Source organism: Brassica rapa, chromosome A06 (genome assembly GCF_000309985.2).
Source record: "Brassica rapa cultivar Chiifu-401-42 chromosome A06, CAAS_Brap_v3.01, whole genome shotgun sequence".
NCBI classification, from domain to species: domain Eukaryota; kingdom Viridiplantae; phylum Streptophyta; class Magnoliopsida; order Brassicales; family Brassicaceae; genus Brassica; species Brassica rapa.
This window is the reverse complement of record NC_024800.2, coordinates 1,524,692-1,547,397: the sequence shown is the minus strand read 5'-3', so window position 1 is coordinate 1,547,397 and position 22,706 is coordinate 1,524,692. Positions and strand designations below refer to the sequence as shown.

The 22,706-nt window shown below is 36.5% G+C and overlaps 3 protein-coding genes across 6 annotated transcripts; 1 reads left to right on the top strand and 2 right to left on the bottom strand.

Annotated features, from left to right (window-relative positions):
• The first annotated feature begins 761 nt into the window (after window positions 1-761).
• Window positions 762-8,453, top strand: LOC103871273 (LRR receptor-like serine/threonine-protein kinase IOS1). Of its 4 annotated transcripts, XM_033272811.1 has the most exons (7): window positions 762-1,459; window positions 1,548-1,738; window positions 1,805-1,823; window positions 7,312-7,419; window positions 7,507-7,569; window positions 7,647-7,839; window positions 7,931-8,453. In XM_033272811.1, the coding sequence occupies exons 2-7, from the start codon at window positions 1,691-1,693 to the stop codon at window positions 8,250-8,252; spliced, it is 753 nt and encodes a 250-aa protein (XP_033128702.1). In that variant the 5' UTR covers window positions 762-1,459; window positions 1,548-1,690; the 3' UTR covers window positions 8,253-8,453. The 4 variants fall into 4 exon arrangements, with proteins under 4 accessions (XP_033128702.1, XP_033128701.1, XP_033128703.1 ...); XM_033272810.1 differs by having other exon boundaries at window positions 762-1,738; XM_033272812.1 differs by lacking the exon at window positions 1,805-1,823 and having other exon boundaries at window positions 762-1,738; window positions 7,407-7,419.
• A 119-nt stretch (window positions 8,454-8,572) lies between these two features.
• Window positions 8,573-10,762, bottom strand: LOC103871274 (protein MANNAN SYNTHESIS-RELATED 2). The gene is made up of 6 exons (XM_009149509.3): window positions 10,414-10,762; window positions 10,105-10,243; window positions 9,949-10,019; window positions 9,795-9,880; window positions 9,154-9,721; window positions 8,573-9,076 (listed from the first exon to the last, which is right to left on the bottom strand). The coding sequence occupies exons 1-6, from the start codon at window positions 10,513-10,515 to the stop codon at window positions 8,798-8,800; spliced, it is 1,245 nt and encodes a 414-aa protein (XP_009147757.1). The 5' UTR covers window positions 10,516-10,762; the 3' UTR covers window positions 8,573-8,797.
• A 522-nt stretch (window positions 10,763-11,284) lies between these two features.
• On the bottom strand, window positions 11,285-18,107 carry LOC103871271 (exocyst complex component EXO70B1). Its single transcript, XM_009149503.3, has one exon. The coding sequence runs from the start codon at window positions 13,348-13,350 to the stop codon at window positions 11,491-11,493; it is 1,860 nt and encodes a 619-aa protein (XP_009147751.1). The 5' UTR covers window positions 13,351-18,107; the 3' UTR covers window positions 11,285-11,490.
• Window positions 18,108-22,706: the final 4,599 nt, after the last annotated feature.

Sequence of the window (22,706 nt, the reverse complement as noted above, 5' to 3'; positions counted from 1 at the left end):
ATAAGGATTATATTTTTGAAATATTTGCTGAATAATATCTTTGTAATTTTCTTGTAGATAAGGATTATATTTTCGAAATTAGTAGTTACAAATATTTTTTAAATAAATAATACATGTAATTCCTAACTTATACTCTCTTTTTTTTTAAATAGATTTTTATAAATAGATATCATATTTTGACACTTTTGAAATTATATTAAGGAAGTTTATATAATGACAGGTATCTCTAAGTCTCTAAGTCATGTGTTCATAATGGCATGTATCTCTAAGCCTAATACAAAATCAATCAACTTAGAGCCAAGTAACATATATACAAAATGAGGTGTAAAAAGAGTTATCATATCTAGTCTATTATAGAAGCAAAGAGGAACCAAACATATACATGTTCGGTATAGAGAAAATTATATGATGTTGATAAGAGAAAATTATAAATCAACTTAGAGCAAAGTTTAATCTATTGTAAAAGAGGTCCAAGTGAGAGTTATTGAATTGCTAGTATAATTGTAAATATACGGTATAGTTTAATAGAGTAGATAGAACATAATTCAATAGAACATAATTCGTTTGGTTGTTATAATATAATATATTGTTGGTTTAATTTAAGTTATTTGGTTTTAATTTTATTGTATAATTAATTGTAATTAATAGGATATGGTCCATAAATTATGTAACACACTAACAAACTTGAAACAGTCCAAAACTTAAATGATAACTTTAATGGTAGATAAATTTAGGACTCTATTTTAATAGAGTAGATATGAAATGAGGTTGGAGATGCTCGAGTTAAAACGGTGTGTTTACTAAGGAGAAAAGTTGTGTAAATAATTGAGCTTTGTCTTAGTCAAACCAGACGAAAATGTCTGATCTTTTGTCTACTTAACATCCGTTTACCTATTCATTAAAGTAGATACTAGTTGTTTAAAGAAAATCAAGTTGGTTTATACTTTGTAAGCGCAACACAAGTACACCACCAGAGGAAGTTGCCATTGTGTAAGAAAATATACAAAGCTGTGATAGTGATTTACATGATCTTAGTGCATCTCCAACTCTACTCTATTTTCTCCTTTAAAATAGAGTTTAAAGTAAAAATGTTCCAGTAATACTATATTTTCTATTTTATAATAGTGTAAATCTATTTTTTACTTTATATATCTATATATAGAGTAATTTTTTTTTTTTTGGTCATCACTCTGTCTTTCATTCTATTTTACTATTGGCAACATCCAACTCTATTATAGAGAAATAGACTAAACGTGGTCTTATAGAAAAAATTATAGTTTCTGCAAGTGTCATATCTAACGTGGGAACCCGGAAGTTGACATCCCTAAGAGAAGATGACTTTTCTTTGAAGTTGTGGTGGAAAAGTTCCTCGCTCTTTCGTATCTAAGAAACAGACAAACCAGTTTGCAGTGTAGACAAATGACAGGCCTGAGGCGTCTCATTTCTAAGTTCATTTGCTGTATGTCAAATTCCCAACATCTAAACATTTAGGAACTTCAAATTATTTCCACTTTCTAACCATTTCTTTACCAAATGTTTCTATGCAGGTTCGACTCCTCCCTTGGCAGAGAATCAGTACAGCTATTCTCAGATCAAGAAAATTACCAAAAACTTCAACAAAGTTCACGGCAAAGGAGGGTTTGGTGTGATTTATCATGCAGTTCTAAGAAGAGAACAAGTAGCAGTATAGATGCTAAACCGAGCATCCGTCTATGACATTCAACAGTTTACCAAAGAGGTAATTCTTGTTTCCCTTAAAACAAATTAGGTAATTCACCAGATGAATGTTTTGTTGGTCTACCAGGTTCATGACTTTGTCGAAGTTTGATACACTTTGGATGTATCAAACGTGTAACTTAGAAGAAAAATAGGAAGAACGAACGTTGTATTAATCAATGAACGAAGTACAGCGAGTTTTTCTTTGGAGTTTACTCACTCTCCTTCATGAACAAGATTGACAATACAACTGATACCTATTTCTATTCTCCCCTCTCTCTACTTATACTACTCTCCGTATGGTTGATGACCTCCTCATGCTCTTCACCTGACCAACAAGATCACGTGCTCTGTCGATGACTCAGCATAATGCCGTTATTCTTTTATTCCTTATCCATAAAGCATCACCCAATGAGTACCAACACTCATGGGCCAAACTCAGACTGTCCTTCTGTCACTCCTTTTGGGCCCTGCGCTTGTACTGGTACAAGATAGGAGGGTGCACTGCTTCGTACGTATCAATACCATCCCCTTCAAAATTGACCTTGTCCTCAAGGTCAAAGGTCGGAAAACGCTTCGCTATCGCTGATGCCCACTCCCACGTACACTCATGACTAGGAAGACCCAACCATTTTATCAACACCTCACGCTGCCCAGTACGACCATTAACCCTTGTTTCGACCACTTGCTCAGGCTGCACCAGCAATTCACCCTCACTACTCAACTGCGGGGGTAAGGGAGAACTGTCGGTAGTGTCGCCAACGGCCTTCTTAAGTTGCGAGATGTGGAAGGTGGGATGAATCTTCGCCTCCTCCGGTAGCTTGAGCTTGTAAGCCACCTTACCCACCCGTGCTTCTACCTCAAACGGTCCATAGTACCTTGCCGACAGCTTCTCATTTAAACGCCTGGCCAAGGAACGTTGTCGATACGGCCTTAGCTTGACGTAGACCCAATCACCAACAGCAAACTCAATCTCCCTGCGATGCTTATCAGCGCGCTCCTTCATGATCTGTTGAGCGCGATGAAGGTGCTCCTTTAACAGTTGTAAAGCTGCGTCTCTGTCCAGGAGAAGGTCTTCAAGACCCGCATTCGAGGTTGAGCCATTTTCAAACTTCACCCACGACGGGGGATCACGCCCATAAAGAGCCCGGAAAGGGTCATTTGGAGGGAAGAGTGAAATGAAGAATTATAGCTGAAATCTGCCCACGCTAAATACTGAACCCAAGTCTTGGGTTTATCCCCCGCAAAACAGCGCAAGTAGGTCTCCATGCTCCGGTTAGTAACCTCGGTCTGACCATCCGACTGTGGGTGATACGCCGTGCTAAAACAGAGCTTGGTACCAGAGAGACGGAACAGCTCCTTCCAAAAGGACCTCGTGAAGACCTTGTCGCGATCAGAGACAATGGTGCGGGGAAACCCATGCAGACGCACCACCTCCTGAGTGAACATCATAGCCACATCTGTTGCAGAAAAAGGATGACTCATCCCGATGAAGTGACTGAACTTGGTCAATCGATCCACTACTACCATCACTGTGTTTTTCCCTTGAGAGCGGGGAAGGCCTTCAACGAAGTCCATTGAAAGGTCTTCCCAAACCTGTGCAGGAACCGGCAGTGGTTGTAGTAAACCTCCCAGAGCCAACGTCGAGTATTTCTGGCGCTGACAGACTGCACAAGAAGCAACGAACCGGCGAATGTCAGTCATCATGCCCTCCCAGAAAAAAATCTCTCCAATCCTTTTCTGTGTTTTGACAACTCCTCCATGACCTCCAAGCTTCCCATTGTGATACTCAGCCATTATCACGCCCACTAATGAGGAAGACTGTGGAACTACCAGCTTCCCTTTACGCAACCGTCGACCTTGAATTAAAACAAAGTCAGGGTGCTTAGCCGGATCCTCCTTCCACTCCGCAATGAGCTGTTGTAACCCCTGATCTTTGTCAACTTCGCTAGCGATCTCCTCCAACTGCAGAGCCTGAACCACTGAGACTGCAAATAGCTCCTTGACGCCCACAATGCGAGATAAAGCATCAGCTGCCTTATTCTCTAAGCCCGGCTTGTACACAATCTCAAAATCAAATCCCAACAACTTGGTGAGCCATTTCTGATACTCAAGGTTGACTTCCCTCTGCTCCATAAGAAACCGCAAACTCTTTTGATCTGTGCGTACCACAAACTTCCTGCCAATCAGGTAATGACGCCACTTTTGAATTGCAAATACGATCGCCATTAACTCCCTCTCGTAAACGGACTTAAGTTTCTGGCGGTCGGTGAGAGCTTGACTAAAGTAGGCAATAGGTCGGTGATTCTGCATCAAGACTGCTCCTAAACCCACCCCGGAAGCATCCGACTCCACCACAAATGTCTCCTCGAAATTTGGCATTGCCAGAACAGGTACCGTTGTCATAGCGCGCTGAAGGGATTGAAAAGCCAGAGCTGCCTCAGCGTCCCACTGAAACTGGTCCTTCCTGAGCTGAATGGTGAGCGACCGGGCAATGCTTCCATAATCCCGCACGAACTTCCTATAGTAACCGGTGAGGCCCAAAAATCCACGCAACTCCTTCACCGTTTTGGGTATCGGCCACTGGAGCATTACCTTGATTTTCTCACCATCCACCGCTACGCCTTGCCCCGAGATTATGTGGCCCAAGTACTCCACCTGCGAACTGCCAAACTGACATTTCTTCATATTCGCATACAACTTCTGCTCCTCCAAAACTCGTAACACGATGGTCAAGTGCTCCTTGTGCTCTTCTTCACTGCGGCTGTATACGAGAATGTCGTCGAAGAACACCAACACAAAACGACGGAGATACGGACGGAAAACTTGGTTCATCAGGGACTGAAAGGTAGCCGGTGCATTTGAAAGCCCGAAGGGCATCACCAAAAACTCATAGTGTCCATCATGTGTGCGAAATGCCGTTTTCGGAACATCCTCTTGTTTAACCAATATTTGGTGATAACCGGACCTCAAGTCCAACTTCGAGAAGATGGTGGCGCCGTGAAGCTCATCCAGTAACTGATCTATCATCGGAATGGGATATTTGTCAGCCACCGTTACTCTGTTGAGCGCTCTATAGTCCACGCAAAACCTCCAGCTCCCGTCTTTCTTCTTTACCAAGAGTACCGGACTGGAAAACGGACTTCCACTCTCCTGTATTATCCCAGCTGCGAGCATAGAAGCTATTTGCCTTTCGATCTCCGCCTTCTGCACCTGCGGGTAGCGAAACGGCCGAACACTCACAGGTCGTGCCCCTGACTCCAAAGTGATTCCATGCTCTTTCCCACGTGAAGGAGGAAGCTCCGTAGGTTCCTCGAAAACCTTAGAGAATTGTTGTAACAACGGTCCCCAACCTCCTGTCGTTGTCACCCCCAACGCGACTTCCTCCCTTTGAATACCTCCATATTCCACGATAATCCCTTCTTCCTCCTTGCCCAACGCCTTCCACAACGACTTCAACGACACCTCTGCAGAGTGCAGGCTCAAATCTCCCTGCAAGGTTACCCATTTATCCTCCCACCAGAATTTCATTTGTTGGACCTTCCAATTGACCAACATCTCGCCCAGAGTATCAAGCCACTGGATACCAAGAATGACGTCAGCTATTCCAAGCTCAAGTGGCAAGAAACTCGTCTTGATAGTATACGAGGGTAACTGCAGCTCCAACCCTTCGATCACACCCTTTCCCTGTACTTTAACTCCTCCCGCAACCAGCACTCCATACGAACCGGTAGAACTCGCCGTGAGCCCCAGCTTCTTGATCAAGTTCTCGGACACAAAGTTATGTGTCGCCCCACTATCGATCAACACTACCACAGATGTCTCACCAATCGATCCCCTAAGTTTCATCGTCCTGGGGGACGCAATGCCTACCACGGAGTTGATGGAGACCTCTGCCACCATCACTTCAACTCCCCCGGTGTCGGTAATCAGCTCGCATGGTTCCTCCAACAGCTCCTCCTCAATGCCGTTTGGATGGAGAATCAAAACGGTCAACTGAGCCTGCGCACAAGGATGATTCGGGTGAAATTTCTCATCGCACTTGAAACATAAGCCCTCCGCCTTCCATTTCTCGACCTCCGTCGGTGTCAGCCTCCGAAAAGGGGGTTTCAGCCTCCCGTGCGTCTGCTGAGCCCTATTTCCGTCGTTACGCTGGGTCGTAGGCCCGAAATGGGCCTTGCTCTTTTGCTGTTGGGCCTGAGGCTGTCCAGTAGTCGCGGCCTTGGATGAGGAATGGTGACTCCCCGAAATGGCCTTGACTGTACGAGGCCCACCAACCTCCTCATCGTTTTCCCATTCCTCGACCTTCTTCGCAATTTTCATCATCTGATCGAGATTACGCGGGTCAAACATCTTCATACCCGCGCGAATCTTCGACTTCAACCCATTAGAGTAGGCGATCTCCAACACAGAATCGGCGATCTCTGGTGCGTAAGAAGCCAGTGAGATGAACTCACGGTTAAACGCTTTCACCGTCCCGTCCTGCTGAAGAGTCAAGAGCTTCTCCGCTGCTGTCACATCGATAATGGTAGAATATTGTTCCAAAACGCGATGCTTGAGCTGACCCCAGTTGCGGAAAGGGTTTCTGCTTCGTTCCCAGCGGAACCAAAGCAACGCGTCACCGGTGAAACACAAACGGACCGCCCTCAACTTTTCCTCCGCCGTGAAGTCACCCAGATCGAAAAACTCCTCCACTCGTAAGATCCAGCTTTCTGCCTCTTCACCGTCGAACGTTGGTAACTCCAAGCGACGAGTCTTCCAAGGTGTGCGATCACCCAGAAAACCCGATCCTTGACCCACCCAACCTCGACCGCTGGAACGTTCCTCCCGACCGGAGAACGGCGGTGGTGACCTCATCGGACCCCAACGATCGTCTCTCTCCTGGACTCTGCTCCCGATCGTAGCGCCCGATCCACTGGGTTCATACATCTGGCCCTTCCCTTTCTCCAACGTACGTACCCGAAGTTTCTCGTCGTCACGTTCCTTCTGCTCTTGCTCCCAACGGCCAAACATGGTCGCGAGCTGTTGCTTCATCTCACCCATGGACAGCTTAAGCTCGGAGATATCGCTCATACCCTGCTCCAGGGACGAGATCCGGCTCGTCTGCTGCTCCAAAGTAAGCTCCAGATCCGATTTTTTTGGTGGCATGGTTCCCAGATTCGACTGCTCTGATACCAATCTGATACACTTTGGATGTATCAAACGTGTAACTTAGAAGAAAAATAGGAAGAACGAACGTTGTATTAATCAATGAACGAAGTACAGCGAGTTTTTCTTTGGAGTTTACTCACTCTCCTTCATGAACAAGATTGACAATACAACTGATACCTATTTCTATTCTCCCCTCTCTCTACTTATACTACTCTCCGTATGGTTGATGACCTCCTCATGCTCTTCACCTGACCAACAAGATCACGTGCTCTGTCGATGACTCAGCATAATGCCGTTATTCTTTTATTCCTTATCCATAAAGCATCACCCAATGAGTACCAACACTCATGGGCCAAACTCAGACTGTCCTTCTGTCACTCCTTTTGGGCCCTGCGCTTGTACTGGTACAAGATAGGAGGGTGCACTGCTTCGTACGTATCAAAGTTCGTCACAACAACCTTGTGAGACTCATTGGTTATTGCGATGAAGGTGAGCACTTGGCCCTAATCTACGAATTCGTGGGCAATGGAAACTTGCAGGATCATCTATCTGGTATATAACTACATTCTAGCTTTAGTTTGCTCTTCAAACTATACAAATGCCAGAAGAAAGATGATCTTATTTGCTTTGATGTAACAGGCATGTTTGGTACTGTCCTTAGCTGGGAAAGGAGGTTAAAAATCATCATTGGAGTAGCAGAGGGTAACTTTAAGCTCACGTTATTGAAACAGAAGAAAGATAACCTCTGCTTTGATTGCATCACTGATGTGCATTTACAGGTCTGGCGTATTTGCATAGAGATTTGCGAGTGCTTCACAGATACGTTAAGCCGACAAACATCCTACTCGACGAAAGCTTTGAAGCGAAATTGGCTGATTTTGGGATGTCTAGATCCTTTCCAACTGACCCTAACACACAGGCGTCAAATAAGATTTATGTAAAACCTGGAAGAGAACCTTACGTGGATAGCGAGTAAGAAAAAAGACAAATATTTTCCTCACAACTTTTAATGGACCATAAAGATGTTACTAACCGAGTCACTGTGTTTGTTGTAATAATGCAGGTACTTCAGTTCAAACAGGTTGACAGAAGCTAGCGACATTTATAGCTTTGGCATTGTTCTGTTGGAAATGATAACCAATCAACCTGTGGTTGACGTCAAACGTGAAAGTCCTCACATTGCCATGTGGTTCAATCTAGAGGTCGCGAAAGGTGATGCTCTGGAGGTTGTTGATTCAAGGCTTAACGGTGACTTTGAGCCTAACTCAGTCAGGAAAACTATGGAGATAGCACGCGCTTGTGCAAGTAGAAGTGTACCAAGCATGAGCCAGGTTGTTGTAGAGCTCAACGAGTGTCTGACCTTAGAGATGGCTCGGGCTCGTTAAAAAGCTGCAGAGACAACAAAAGAGACTCACTGGTCGAAATGACCATGAAAGTTCAGTAATCTCATCCCCCTTCATGATCCAAAAAGCCTTCACATTGGTTCTCTTTTTATGTTCTTGTATCATTGTCCATTTCTGCATCTTATCTTAGCTGCTTTTATCTCTTTTATATCTAAATGAGTAATAAACAGATCATACACTGAATTCTTCTGGCACAATTGCAAACTTTCAGCAATGTTTGACGACAAAGAACAATGTCTAGCCCTATCCTCTATGTTCCTCCTCACACTGAAGTACTCAAACCATCGTTACCAAATGACTAGTATGAAAAAGCTATGAGCCAATAGATTCAAATTGTAACTTACAAAAGTTTTTCTTCCTAAACAAGACAACCCCCAATGATAATATTTAACTAAGATTCGAATTGGTATCAAGCTAAACTTATCAATAAACAACAGTAAAACCCCTGGTAACTAGATGGCTTACACTTAGTGAGACGACTCTTTCACTTAGTAAAACACTTCCCTCATAAATAACAACAGAGAAGTTCAGCAGAAGCATGAATACGCCAAATGGTTCTTCTTTGAGATATACGGAGAGATGTAATCAGTAGAAAGACCAGAACTTCCTGAGATCTCAGCTGGAACAAGAACTTGAGGCTTGCCTAAAGCTATCCTTTTACCAACTGTATTGGCGTAAAACAGACCAGGAATGGCCGGCACAAACACATCACTCCTTGAACTTATGTAGAAGTCAATAACATTTTCATACTCTGAATTTTCCAACTCAAGATACTTCGATTTCTTGTCTGCCGGCATTATAGCCTCCTGCCATTGTCAAAAACCATCAAAGATCAGCAAAAAGGAAGAGAACTCTTCAGAGACTGAACAAAGATTCTACAAACCTTAGTAAACGTTTTAGGGAAAATGTCCTTAAGAATGTTGAGGCTGCTCTCCCATCTTGGCTGAGTCAAGTATATAGTTGTATCACTACCAAACCCAAGCTTCCTCAAGAACAATGCGATCTCTTGTGCGTTGTAACATGTTTTGGATCCCATTCCACCTGTCTCATGGCAGTTTTTCTTCTCTAGTATCTCAACCCTCAAGTCTATGGCTATGAAACGGCCATCAGATTTCTTAAGCCGCTGAATCATCGACTCAACCAAGTCACTCACTCCTGGTTGCAGCTCCAAGGAACCAAACATTGCCAAACAAGAAACCGGGTCTGTCTCACCATCCAGAGAAGACTTCCTCAGATTCACAGAAGGGAAATAGGTTGTGACTCTGATGTTCCCTTTTGATTTGAAGATGGGATCAATATGTTCCTTGATGTAATCTTCTGCAACTCGGCTAGGAACCTTAACAATGGCGATGTCTCTTAAAGAAACGTGGCTTGGGAGTTTCTTCACAACTTTGACTACACTTTCCAGGCTTTTAACGAGTTTGTCCACATCATATACATCTTCAAAGTTCCTGATCAAGCAATTAAAACCTTGTTCATAAAGGAGGCCAAGAGAAACAATAACACAAAAAATAAACCACTAACATTTCATCACCAGGTTTGCTTCCTCTTATATCAGGGAGCACAAGCGTTGCTCCAAGATGCTTCGCCACCATCACAGCATCAGTAATCTAAACAAGATGATAAGAGTTAAACATTTAAAGAACATATCTAAAAGAGAACACTTTATGAAGAGTACCTGAGAGATGTGGTACTCAGGACCATTGGTTAAGGAGAATGTAACATAACCCTTTGATGATACCTCTTCATCTAAAAACATTGAAGCAAAGCAATTCAAAAAGCTGCAGAGAAGATTTGAAAGAAGAGGTGATCAGAGAGGTGTGTATATATATACCAGGTTGAGATAATGACCAACAAGGTTTAAGTTGATGGCTATTCTCCATCCAAGGCCCTTCACTTGATCTAACAAGTCCATCTTCCTCAAGAGATACTTTTGATCCATGGAATACAATGTCATGTGCATCTCCTTGAACCTGACAAACACTCACAAACACACAAAAAGCTTGAAGCTTTCATAATCATTTTCTCTAAAGTATGAGTCTTTTAGCATCAATGCAACATCCATAACCGACCCATAATGGATAAAAACCATAAGACTCTGTATAAACTATAGATCAATTAAGCTCAGACACGAAGTGATAACCTGAACAGCATCAAAGTAATCTCTATGAAGCATTTGTCCGAGCATTACAAACATTGTAATGGTGAGGATTCCAGCCACCACTTGCCTCAAATCCACACCCATTCTTCTTACTACACTATGTTCCTCCTCCTCTGTCTCCAAATGTGTTTTGAATGGTTTCACGGAGGATTAAGGAATGGTTTAGAAGAGAACCAAAGAAAGAAAGAGACAAAGATGTCAAAAAGATAACTTTCTTTATAATGTAAATTTATGGGTGTGGTTTGGTCAGTGTTCAATCAAAGCCTTTGCCTTTTACGCTCTCTCTCTCTACGAACCCATCGCTAGCCACCGACACCTCATTCTCTCGCCGTGAATTCTGTTTTTTTTTTTTTTTTTCTAACTCAACGGAGTTGATTTTGATTAAACCGGATACGTACCGACTTCTGATTTTGATTAAACCGGGTTTGTTGTACAAACGAAATTTGTAAAGGAAGAATTCATCTGTGTTGTTTATGCGTAGCTGTTACTCACCCATTGGTTGTGCTGATAAGAAAAAGGAAAGAAAAAATCTACTATAAAACTTTAGTTGTAATTTTTTTTTTTTTGCTAAAATTTGGTAGTTGTAAACTTTGTGTTATATTTGAGTTATGTAGCTGTAAATATATTTTGCACATAATTCTATTGTTAGTTTTAGTTGTAAATTTTTGACTGTAAACATTTTAAAATAAAACATGTAAGATATGTGCTGTATATATAAAATAATTATTTTATTAATTACAATAATTTAAGAATTTCTTTAACATTTCAGTAACTTCTTTTTAAAAAATTGCAGTTATTAATATTGTTATTTTATGATATAATAAATAATAGTACTGTTTATAGTGTTGATGTGCACTTAATCTCTTGGGATTCAATTTTTATTTGCATCATCTACAAAAGTACAAACAGCCAAGAGTGCACCTTCTCTATGTCACATATACAAATATACTACACACTTCTTCAAGTAAGTCTAAGGCTAATCTGTTTTCGCCTAGAACAAGTATAGTTTCTGTGTCTAAGTATCATACAGCTTCTTCTAATCTCAAGTGATGATTCTGACTAATCCCTATTTCCATCAAAGTGAGAAAACTCTGCTCCCTCTTTGCTCTTAAACATTGCCTTCATCTTCATCTCTAAACCCTTTGGAGTGTAATAGTTCAAGTCCTTACCATGACTCTTATGAGCATCTTCTTCAGCAAGAAGTATTATGTAACTTTGTAAGTAACTCTTGTATCTAGGCACAACAGTTTTTACCATGGCTTCACATATCTTCCATCTCACCTTCTCATCCTCAACAACCCAATGTGATTGCTTTCTGTAAATCTCATCGAACCCTTTAGCAAAGGCTTGTAATGTTCTCTTAACGGTTTGAGCTTTGTTGTTGAGTAGAGACAAGAGCTTTCCCCAGCTTTCTTTAACATACAGTGCTGCGTAGTAGTCTCTATACTGCTCATGTGCGTTTAGCCAAGAATCTCCCATCATTAACCCGAGAGGAGTCTCTCTCAGACCGTAGAAGTGAGAGTGGTTGTTCATCATAAAGATGTAAGAAAGAGCAGTTTCTTTGTTGGAGCTTGACCATGCATCCAAGTTCAAAGCAATCTCTCTCAGTATGTTGTACATGTGACCTATGAGTATCTCTTCTTGATACTTTTCATTCTTCCATCCCAAATCAATCTCAAGAATCTTGGACAAGACAGGCTTGTTCTTGTCTCCAAGCAGCTTGTTGCAGTACTCAGTCACAACACTCACAAGCTTGGGGACACCACCATCAAGAAGAGGACAGTTTGGTCTTTGAAGCTCCACTTGACAAGGTAACTCCCAAAAGATCTCGCAGACACCTTTAACTAGATTTCTAATAAGCTCCCTTGTTTCTCTACGTATCTCTGAACACTCCTCCCCTCTGAATAGCCGGTTAAACTCGGTTCTAACGTTGTCCATTGTAGAGAAACATTCCAAGAGTTTTAGCAGCTTTGGTGGACCTTTCTTGCATTTTCTGATTCTTGATCCAAACCTGAGTAGCTGGAGGATTCCTGAGTTTGAAGCTATTGCTCCAAAACAATGCAATGGAACATCATGTTCTTCTCCAACATCTTTGAACACTTCATTGCAGAGGTTGCTCTCAAACTCATAGACCTCTTTCACAGCTATCTCTACATCCACTCTCCATTGATATATATAGCCTTCAATATCAGCTTCTGTGATTGTTCTCTCTAGATAATCAATCTCAAACCGTTTCTGAATGACTCTTGTGCGGTTCTTGATGTAAACATGCACACAGTTTGTTAACACTGTGTGAGCATCTAATCTCTTGATGATTGCCTTCATGTCTCTCAAGTTATATTCAGACAAAACCTCCTCCTCTTCAAGAATCATCTCAAGTTCTGTTTCGAGATTCTCCAACGCTGTGTGGAGACTCCCTCCTCTTCGATAAGCACGAGCCTCGGTCATTTGAAGTTCCCTCAGAAGCTCTATAGAAGTCCTGAACCGTAATCCGCAAGGATGATCTTCAGGCATTCCATTTTCAGACAGGAACTTGAGTGTGTCTTCAAGCCAGTTAAGAGCGAGAACACAGCTGCTTGAAAGAAGCTTCAATGCTTCTCCAAGACGTTTAACATAAGAAACATAACCAAGAACTTCATTACATGACATGAGATCTCTCTCGAGTTCTTGAACCGTAGCAAAGACTCTCAGAGCAGCTGATATTGGAGCAATGGTGTAACGGATATGATCAGAGAAAGGAGAAGATCTCCATCTCTCTACCTTAACATCAGCTTCTAAAGACAGCAACTTGGTGTTGATCTCTTCAAGCTTAGATCCTGTCTTTTCAAGAACCAATGAAGAGGTTTTTGTTTTTTCCATCTCACTCTTTAATAAACTTCTCATTGCTTTAAGTCTCTCAAGTCTCTTTGTTTCAGCCATTGTCTGTTACTTACTAAATGCTTCAACAACTCTCCTATTATGGATTTTATAACAATTTTTGGTAGATAAACCAAATGTCTTACCAAACCCACCAGATCAAGTGTTCTTTAGATAAACCATAGCATCAAGATTTGGTCTTAAAGTGTACAAGAAGTGTTAACATTGTTAATCATTATCTTAAAGCAAAATCTATGTCTTGTTTTATTTGTTATAGTCAGCTCAGGCATCTTTATCTTATGGCTAAAGACAGTTTCTTCTTATTTTGTGCAGTTTGATCATCTGAAATTTTGTCTTAATAGTCAAATGAAGTTGTCTTTTTCTTTGTTGCATTTATGTATTTAAAGCCAAATATTTGTTATAGTCAGCTCAACCATCTTTAACTACAAAACGAAAATACTATAAAAGAAGCCAGCAAATGTGGGTTTAACTATACACGAAATGCCTTCTTCTGGAAATGAATAAATGTCGTGGAAACATAGGGATCAAACGTTTCTTTTGATATTTATCTCATCTTTAGATTTCAGTTAACTAAGCAAGGAAACAAGCCAGCAAATGTGGGTTTAGCTCAGTCTTCGCGTAGACTCCAAGAAACAATGATAAGAAAGAGAGACGCACCAAATGAGAGGCTTCGCTGGATCTGGGGTAGATGAAAGTTAGATAGAAAGATTTGACATTTTACGGGCCTGTCCCATCACCGGATTAAGGCCTAATAGGCTTTACTATGAGTGGTAGGACCGTAGGATTATTAGACCACAAGAACCAGTCTAGAAGAAGAATGAATAATTCTTAGAACGTGAAACAGGTTATGATGTCTGACATTTTCAGAATGTCTCATGTCTCAAGAAGCTTAATGATAACTATGATTAATATATTTTTCAAGAAGGGTTTATTATAGTGGCAATAATTGAAGTTCAACAAGTTTATCTGAAAATGAATCAGGCTTTCTTAGGGTTGGCATTTTATTTGTTAATTTTGATCCGATCCATTATTCTGTTTCGATTCGACCCATTAAAAATGAAGCAAACTACAAATACTTAAAATTTTAGACTCAGATATCTGCTCTGAACCGAATTTTATATAATAGATATATATATCATTTAATTAAATATATAATTTTAACTGTATAATTTATATAATTTTTATTTTAACAGATAATTTTATATATAAAATTACTTATTAAAGTATTAAATTAAGAAATGAATATAAATCTTTATAAAATTACAATTTTCTAAATTTCAATGTTTCATAAAAAAATTAAATAATTTTAAGAGTTTATGGAACATGTAATTTCACTAATCTTTACTTTTGTTTTAAATTATGTAAAATATAATTTTGAAAATAATTTAATATATGTTTTTCTAGATTTTGCTTGTACTAACAAAATGGATGAAATATCCGTAAATGTTGCAAATATCTGTAAATTTTTTAGATATCTGAAAAACCAGATATTCGTATTTTCAACCAAAGCAAATCATAAAATTATATATCCTTTAAATACGAAAAAATCATAAATACTAAAAATTATGGTAGTATCGATCCGTGCAGATCCCTAGTTTTACCATAATCATGTTAAACTAAGTAAGTCATCAATATTACTTTTAGAATGAATTTTATCCTAACTAAGAACCCAAAAGCCAAAATTTCTTAAAATAATGTAACTAAATTATAGATCTTACACCATGAGATGTCTCCACGTATCTTAATAATTTAAAGCCAATTTGGTTGGTTAAATAAATACTAGACATACCATTGGTGGCGACAAAAGAAAAAAAATGTCACTGAGAGATATCAAGAGGAGCAATAATTGAATTGAATGGAGAAGAACGGTTTACACCTTTTTCATTGTGGTTTATCCTTTTCTCTAGTTTTGATTGTATTTCTTACACTTTTCGCCTGTCCGATCCATCGTTATATGTAAAGCCTTCTATCGGTGAAGGAAGAGATAAGAGACATGGGTTCTTCACAGCTAAGGCAAGCCTTCATTGTGCTTCTGCTTCTTTGCGTCATACCTTGCCTTGCTGAATCTGCTATACCGTCTCATCAACAACCACTTTCAGTCATCGGTTAGTGTTTCAATACAAATAATTAACATGCATAAATCCAAGCTGGATCTGAGATATCATGGGAAAATAATTTTGAAGAACTTTAATAAATAAAATATTTTGTAATTTGGATTTTATCTTCTAAAATATTTTGGATCCTTGTACTAAGTTGTGCCCAGTTCCGACCATGCATAAACCATAACACATATAAGTTGCGTACCTGCCATTTGAGTTCATGAAATTTGTCTATGGATGAGATGTTGAATATGTCTCAAAAAGTTAAGTGGGATAGGTCGAAATGGAAATTTAGCTCTCTTTTTTTTCTCAAAAAAAAAAAGTTTAGCTAAATAAGAAATTATAATAATGTTTTTTTTTTGTATTCTGTAATTAAAATATTTTGGCCGTCTACCTAGGCCACGAGATGTACCACCACCACAACACGTACAAAGTGGTGGTCATAATTTGACACAAATCTATAATATAATCTATCTCTTCTTATATATTTTCCCCTCGAATGTTTCATTTTTTTTTTTAATCTGGTTTCATTAACATAGTTCGTCTATAGTAATTTTCTGCCTTTTATCGTTGCTTGAAACTGAATTATTCACATACCTTTCATTTATATAGTTAAATATATATATGATATTGTAGGGAGAAGGTTGATGAGTACAGGGATAGATACAGGACCATCAACAAGTCGACCTGGTGGTGGTGGTAGAACTCCATCCCCCTAGTTCTACATCTAAACCCGTGGACATGTGGTGCAGTGGTGGTAGAACTCCATCCCTCTAGTTCTACATATATTAATGTAATGTGTAGTCTCTGAGCTCACAAGTCAAGCTTTTAATTTATTTCGATTTTATGTATATTGTATGTGAGTTGATCAAAAAAACAAAAAAAAGGGTCTATTGTATGTGTTGGTGAATTATGTACATTAAAAACTCTATAAAATAATAATGTTAGGACTATATAGTATTTTTTTTTAATTTATAGAGTTATTAATTTACAAAAGTTTTCATTTATATTTTTATATATTTAAAATATATATATATATATATTGTAAAATAGAAAATAGTTAATTTACTGTTTTAAATTTGACTTTCATATTATTTTATTATATAACTTAGTATACATATGAAATATGTATAATAAGAGTTAGATGAGTTTCAGATATAATTTTATTAAATATCATCGAAATATTTTAACACATTACGCAAAATAGAATTAGACTCCTTTGTGAACCAAAAAAGAAATTTAGTTTCTACTTACATGAACTGCATATATATAAATTAATAATTTATGATTTTAACGGGATCATATATATGTAAAAAAAATTTAAAGAAATATTATTATATTATTTTATTGATTTGTATTATATTTTGAACCAGTCCAATTCAGAACTGATGAAATGTATTAATTATTATGTTAATTTATCGAATATTAATTTAATGAGTATTTACTGTATAATGTATGTGTTCTTAAATTTCTGTTCGCTAGTTTATAATGAATATGAAGAAAAAAGTGTTGTTTTACTTCAAGTACTTCGGTAGGAGACTTGTTAACTGTTATAAGAAATCCAATTTGCATATCACTTGACCATTTCTATGTCTGTTTTTGTAGTCCTATACACTGTCCAACCTGAACTAGTGTTTAATATATTTTTTCTTGCAAAGGACCATTAGAATCATTGAGTGTTTGAGGTCCTGGTTTCTAATTTTGTTCTTGTTAGTGTGTCTCAGTCTCTCGGAAGACAATCTTGTGAGAGTCTATACTTGATACAAAATAACAAGTTAATGGACTTTTAAGTTATTGCATAATCCAAGTGTTTTATTTGCTGGGAAAGTCGTCTGTTTTCTCCAGCACCAAGTTACAAGAAACCCAAAAAAGAAAGAAACCACCTTTATTACAAAAAATTGGAACTTTTAACTTTGAAATCTACAAAACGACAATAAAGTAAAAAATACTTACACACGAAATTGATTCTTCTAGAAATGAATAAATTTAAGAGATCAATAGTTATTTGTATTTGTATCTCAACTTAAGATTTCAATTAACCAACTGATATATCATGGGTTTTCTGGACTTTTGACCATGAGATAAATCCAGTTTTTGAAATTTTTGGTGATTTTCGAGTATTTTGAGTTATTGTACATTCATGTACGTTTTGAAAAAAATTAAAGTTTTTCAAGCACTTTAAAATCCAAGGAGCATTGTAGCTGAAAAGAACAAGTCGGATTGAATTTTTAGACTTGGTGTCAATCGACTTCACCAATTAGTGTCGTCGACACCGATCACAGCCACACTCCTCTACGAGTTTTTAAAAAGTTTCAAGAATTGAAGACTGATCCAAAATTTCCACTTATTTGCAAACAAGTCATTTTAGTGTTTTAGACTATATTTTAGGTTTGTAAAGTTATTGTAATAGTATTCGGACTTTGGAGAGAAATTGCTTGATATTTTAGGAGAGACAAATCTGAAACTCACTTTGTAGAGAGAATATCTCGAACTCATTTATTAACTCTTTTGATTTCTTAATGCAATTTATTTAATTACTGAATAATCTGCTTGGTAGATTTAGAGTTTTTCAAAGGTTAAAGATGAATTGTTAGATTGAATAAAATTCGTAGGGTAATCTTTTTGTTCTTCATCTGAACTGAAACTAATGCTAGTTTTAGAATAATCACTTTTAATTTAGATCTTAGGATAATTGATAGATGTTGCTAAAAAGGGATAATTGATAGATGTGTACCAAATTATATATAGATCACCGGATTTATCGCGGGTCCATGTCAGATATGAAAACATTGAATATCTATTTTTTTAACATAAATATGTAGATCAAAATTTTCAAAAATTAACCAAAAATTAAATCTAAGTTTTGAAAGCACGGGTCAAAAATTTAGTGATGATAGTAAACTAGATCGTTCGGTCTATCATACCATGAGATGTCTCCACTTATCTTAATAATTCAAAGCCAATTTGGCTGGTTTCGAGAACAAATAAATAAGTAAGAGATATCCTAGATGGCGACAAAAAAAAGGATAACAAGAGGGGCAATAATTAAACTGAGTGGAGAAGAAGAATCATACTTTTTTTCATTTTGGATATCTTTATCTCTAGTTTTAATAGAATTTGTTAGATCCATCGCTATATAAAGACTTCTATCGGTGAAGGAAGATATAAAGATAAAGAGACGAGAGACATGGGTTCTTCACAGCTAAGTCAAGTACTCATTGTGCTTCTATTTATTTGCGTCCTCCCTTGCCTTACCGAATCTGCTCTACCTTCTCACCAGCAACCATTTCCAGTCACCGGTTAGTGTTCAAGTTTAAACACAAGCAAATAATATGCAGAAGCCATAACGCGTATAAGTTGCTTAACTGGCATTTGACACGACATGAATAGTCTAAACTAATGAAAGAGTTCATGAAATTTGTCTGTGGATAAGATATTGAATATGTCTTGCAGCGTTAAGTAGGATTGATATCGAAACCACCGGAGCTTAGCTAACATTAGAAAGAATATAAGTTGTTTGTATAGTGTATAGTGTGGCCGTGCACCCAGGCCACGAGATGCACCACCCACCACCAGAATACAAGTACAAAGTGGTGGTCATAATGCCACAGATCTATAATATAATCAATCTTTTCTTATATTTTTACCTCGATTTTTTTTTCCAATTTTTCTAATCTGGTTTCATTAACATAGTTTGTCTAGAATTTGTTGCCTTTTATCGTCGTTTGAAACTGAATTATTTAAATAATTAATATATACGAATTGCAGGGAGAAGGTTGATGAGTATTTATAGGCCAAATGGAGACATATTTGCAGGACCATCAAGCAGTGGACATGGTGGTGGTCGCACTCCAGCTCCCTAGTCCTACAACTAAACCCGTGGACATGTGGTGGTTGACATTGTTTATATATGGGTCAATTTAATATATTAATGTAATGTGTAGTCTCTGAGTTCACAAGTCAAGCTTTTAATTTCTTTCGATTTTATGTATATTGTATGTGTTGGTGTATTATGTATAATGTATGTGTTCTTATCTATTCGCAAAGTCAAGCTTTAAAAAAAAATGTTGGTTTACTTAAAGTACTTCAGTAGGAGACTTGTTAACTGTTATAAGAGATCAAATTTGCAGCTCTTGACCATTTATATGTCTGTTTACTCTCCTTACAATTATCTCCATCTCGCCAACAAACGAGCCTCTCCTTCATCTGAAAAAAAAACAAATTCATAACAATCGTTATTATTTAGATAGAAAGACAAAGTTTTGACCAAAAAAAAGAAAGATAGAAAGACAAAGTACGATTATAATATGGTTTATCATCCAAGTTAACAAACAAAAATATATAGCTCCAGAAAATGACGTAATAAATGTGGGCTTCATATTTATTGTTCAAACCTCCGGAAAATATTTCATCAACCAAAACTGGATAAATAGTGCACTGACTAGCTTTCTTTTGCATATCTTCAGTTCTACCAAATCGGGAAATATGAGATGACGATGAAGAATTCTCAAAAATCTATTAAAAGATTGGTAGATTTATGAGTCTGTATATGCACCAAATGTTTTACAGATTCGACATTAAATGCAATCGAATGGGTCAGACCCTTGTTGTTGTTGGTTAAGTTTGGGTCTGAGAAACTATTTCTATGCATACGCATGTTGTGTATCGATTACAATATCTAAACCAAATTATTACATCATGTCCTAACCTTTTTTTTTTTTTGAACACGCATGTCCTAACCTAAACCTACATTTTAAGCCTATCATATCTAATAAACGATCCCGAAGAATAATGGTGTAATCTATACTCCGCCTTTTTTTAACGTATTAGTCTTTTTTCTATTTTCAGGATGATTGTTTGCAGTTTTTAGTTTTTGTTTCTCCAAAAACTATTTTACATCCAAGCATGATTTTGAAAAAAATAGATTCTCTAAAGTGTAGGGAAACTAGTTTTTGCAAATAACAGTTTTTTCAACATAAAAACCATAAGTCAAGTTTTCATAGTTTCTTCTTCACTTACTGTGGTTTTCCATTTCTTTAAAAAAATGATTTTATTATATTTAAAGTATTAATAAGAATCACCCTCTTAGAATAATACGTTTACTATTGCTACATACATTCTTTTAATAAATTTTTTGTTTAAATAGCAAGAAATTAATTTTTATGTCAACGCGAAAATTAGATAGTTTTACACGAATCAATGCAGATCAACGCCTAGATACACCATCAATACTATTAAAACAGGAACATGCCCAATTGATATTAGTTGAGTCCAACTATTTAATTCCATTATTTAAGGAACCATTATTTATTCTCTTCATATAATTAATATATTTTTTTAAACACTAACTACCGCATTATCTTTTCTTTGGTAACTGTATCTTCTAAAAACAGTTTCCTCTTTCTCTTTTTTACGATTGTTATGACCTACTAAAAAATAAACCAAGTATTATAATATAGTAATTGATTATCTTTCTTCCTACAGATTAGTTACATAAGCAGTTACCAAAACAATATGAATCAATTTAATCTCGGCTAAAAAATCGTTTGATAAAAAAAAATTTACTATTTTGATTTTTGAATGATTGCAATCGAATACTGGCTACCGGCTCTGTATATTTGAGTAGTTTAGAAGCCGTTTATAAGAAAAATGCTAAGCTGTAAAGAAACTCAGATAGCAACCATGGAGAAAGTTACATGAAACTTAAAAGCTGGCTTTAGGAGGAAGACAGTTTAATTACGATTGTGCTATTAATAAAATGAAAATAAATTAAAAAAAAAACAAAAAAAACTTCCCAAAATCCGAACACGAGACAAATTAGCTAACATTCCTTACCACAACCACTAGACCTGAATATCTTGTGCTTTATAGTCTTATTGTCTTTAAATATTCCAATATAATTAGATTTTTATCTCAGTTTCATGAAATAAAAATTATTTGACTAATTTATTATTAAACTAAATTTAAGTTAATTTTTTAAAGATCAATAGATTTATCTAGGTTTTTATCGGGTCAACCATAGCCAGATCACGGGTCAATGAAGAACTTACGAGGTTTTAACCAGATTTTATGGAGTTCTTAAATAGAAATTTTATAATTTATTTCAAAATTGGAGATAATTTATATGCATATCATTAGATTTCTGTGTTGATCGTGGATTCTTATCAAATATGAAAACATCGCATAAAATATTATATTACAAATTAAGTTCAGAAAAATTTAAATAATTACTTTATATCAATATTTGTGAGTATATATGTTGGACTTAGTCGGTTTCAGGATCTAGACTTTTAGGTAGGTTCAACATTAGGTTTTAGAGTATGAATATTTTTCTAACTAATTACGTCAAAAAATTCTGATTTTATTTAAATCTGATTACATATTTCATAATAAAAATTATTTATATTAGAATGTTAAACATATTATAACCTGCACAAATTCAATACAATTATCAAAACCATTACTAATCATCTAAAACTATATATATTTTACACAAATATGAATATATGATTATAAAAATAAAAATATGATGCAAAGAAAAACACAAAAGAAATTTCTCTCAAATAGATCTTTTTTAAGTTTTGTGTCACAAAAATAGATCTCAAAAAATAAAATGACCAAAATAGACTTTTTTATTTTGAAAATTTTAAAATTTTTAAAGTTTCTAAAATTTGAAATCATACCCCCAAAAGCCCACCGCTTAACTCTAAACCCTAAACCCTAAATTATTAACCCTAAACCCTAAATTCTAAACCATAAACCCATAAACATACTTCTTAATAAAATATTTTGGTCATTTTGATCCTTAAAGGCTATATTTGTGACAAAAATAAATTTATGTGTATCCTACGGAATCTCTCAAGCACAAATATGAAAATTAATTTTAAAAAAAAAATGTAACCAAAAAATATACCCGCCCTTTAAAGGGCGGGTCAAAATCTAGTCTATATTATTAAAAGAGAAGTACAAAATAAAAATACTCCTTAATTTTACCATTTATTTACATTAGAATGCCACTGAAATATTTTTTAAACTAGCTTGTATTTTCCTAATTTAAATAATAGATTTAAGTATTTAATGTTTTTTCCTAATTTAAATAATATATTTCCTTAATCAAATGTTAACCGAAATAGATTTACTAATATATTTTATATTAACATATTATATATTTTTAATATTTGTTAGTAATAAATAATAATATAAAATATTACACATCATAATCAATTTATATACCATATAAATAAAATATAAAATATTTTATTCATATATTATTAGTATAGTGTTTCATAATATAAGTCT

Excerpts from the sequence above, each read along its gene's own strand:
- LOC103871273 (XM_018652489.2), top strand. The coding sequence starts at position 7,215 with ATGGGCCAAACTCAGACTGTCCTTCTGTCACTCCTTTTGGGCCCTGCG. Across the intron at positions 7,570-7,646 it reads CATCATTGGAGTAGCAGAGG|GTCTGGCGTATTTGCATAGA; the intron begins GTAACTTTAAGC and ends GTGCATTTACAG. Across the intron at positions 7,840-7,930 it reads GAACCTTACGTGGATAGCGA|GTACTTCAGTTCAAACAGGT; the intron begins GTAAGAAAAAAG and ends GTAATAATGCAG.
- LOC103871274 (XM_009149509.3), bottom strand. The coding sequence starts at position 10,515 with ATGGGTGTGGATTTGAGGCAAGTGGTGGCTGGAATCCTCACCATTACA. Across the intron at positions 9,881-9,948 it reads CTGAGTACCACATCTCTCAG|ATTACTGATGCTGTGATGGT; the intron begins GTACTCTTCATA and ends CATCTTGTTTAG. Across the intron at positions 9,722-9,794 it reads AGCAAACCTGGTGATGAAAT|GAACTTTGAAGATGTATATG; the intron begins GTTAGTGGTTTA and ends TTGCTTGATCAG.
- LOC103871271 (XM_009149503.3), bottom strand. The coding sequence starts at position 13,350 with ATGGCTGAAACAAAGAGACTTGAGAGACTTAAAGCAATGAGAAGTTTA.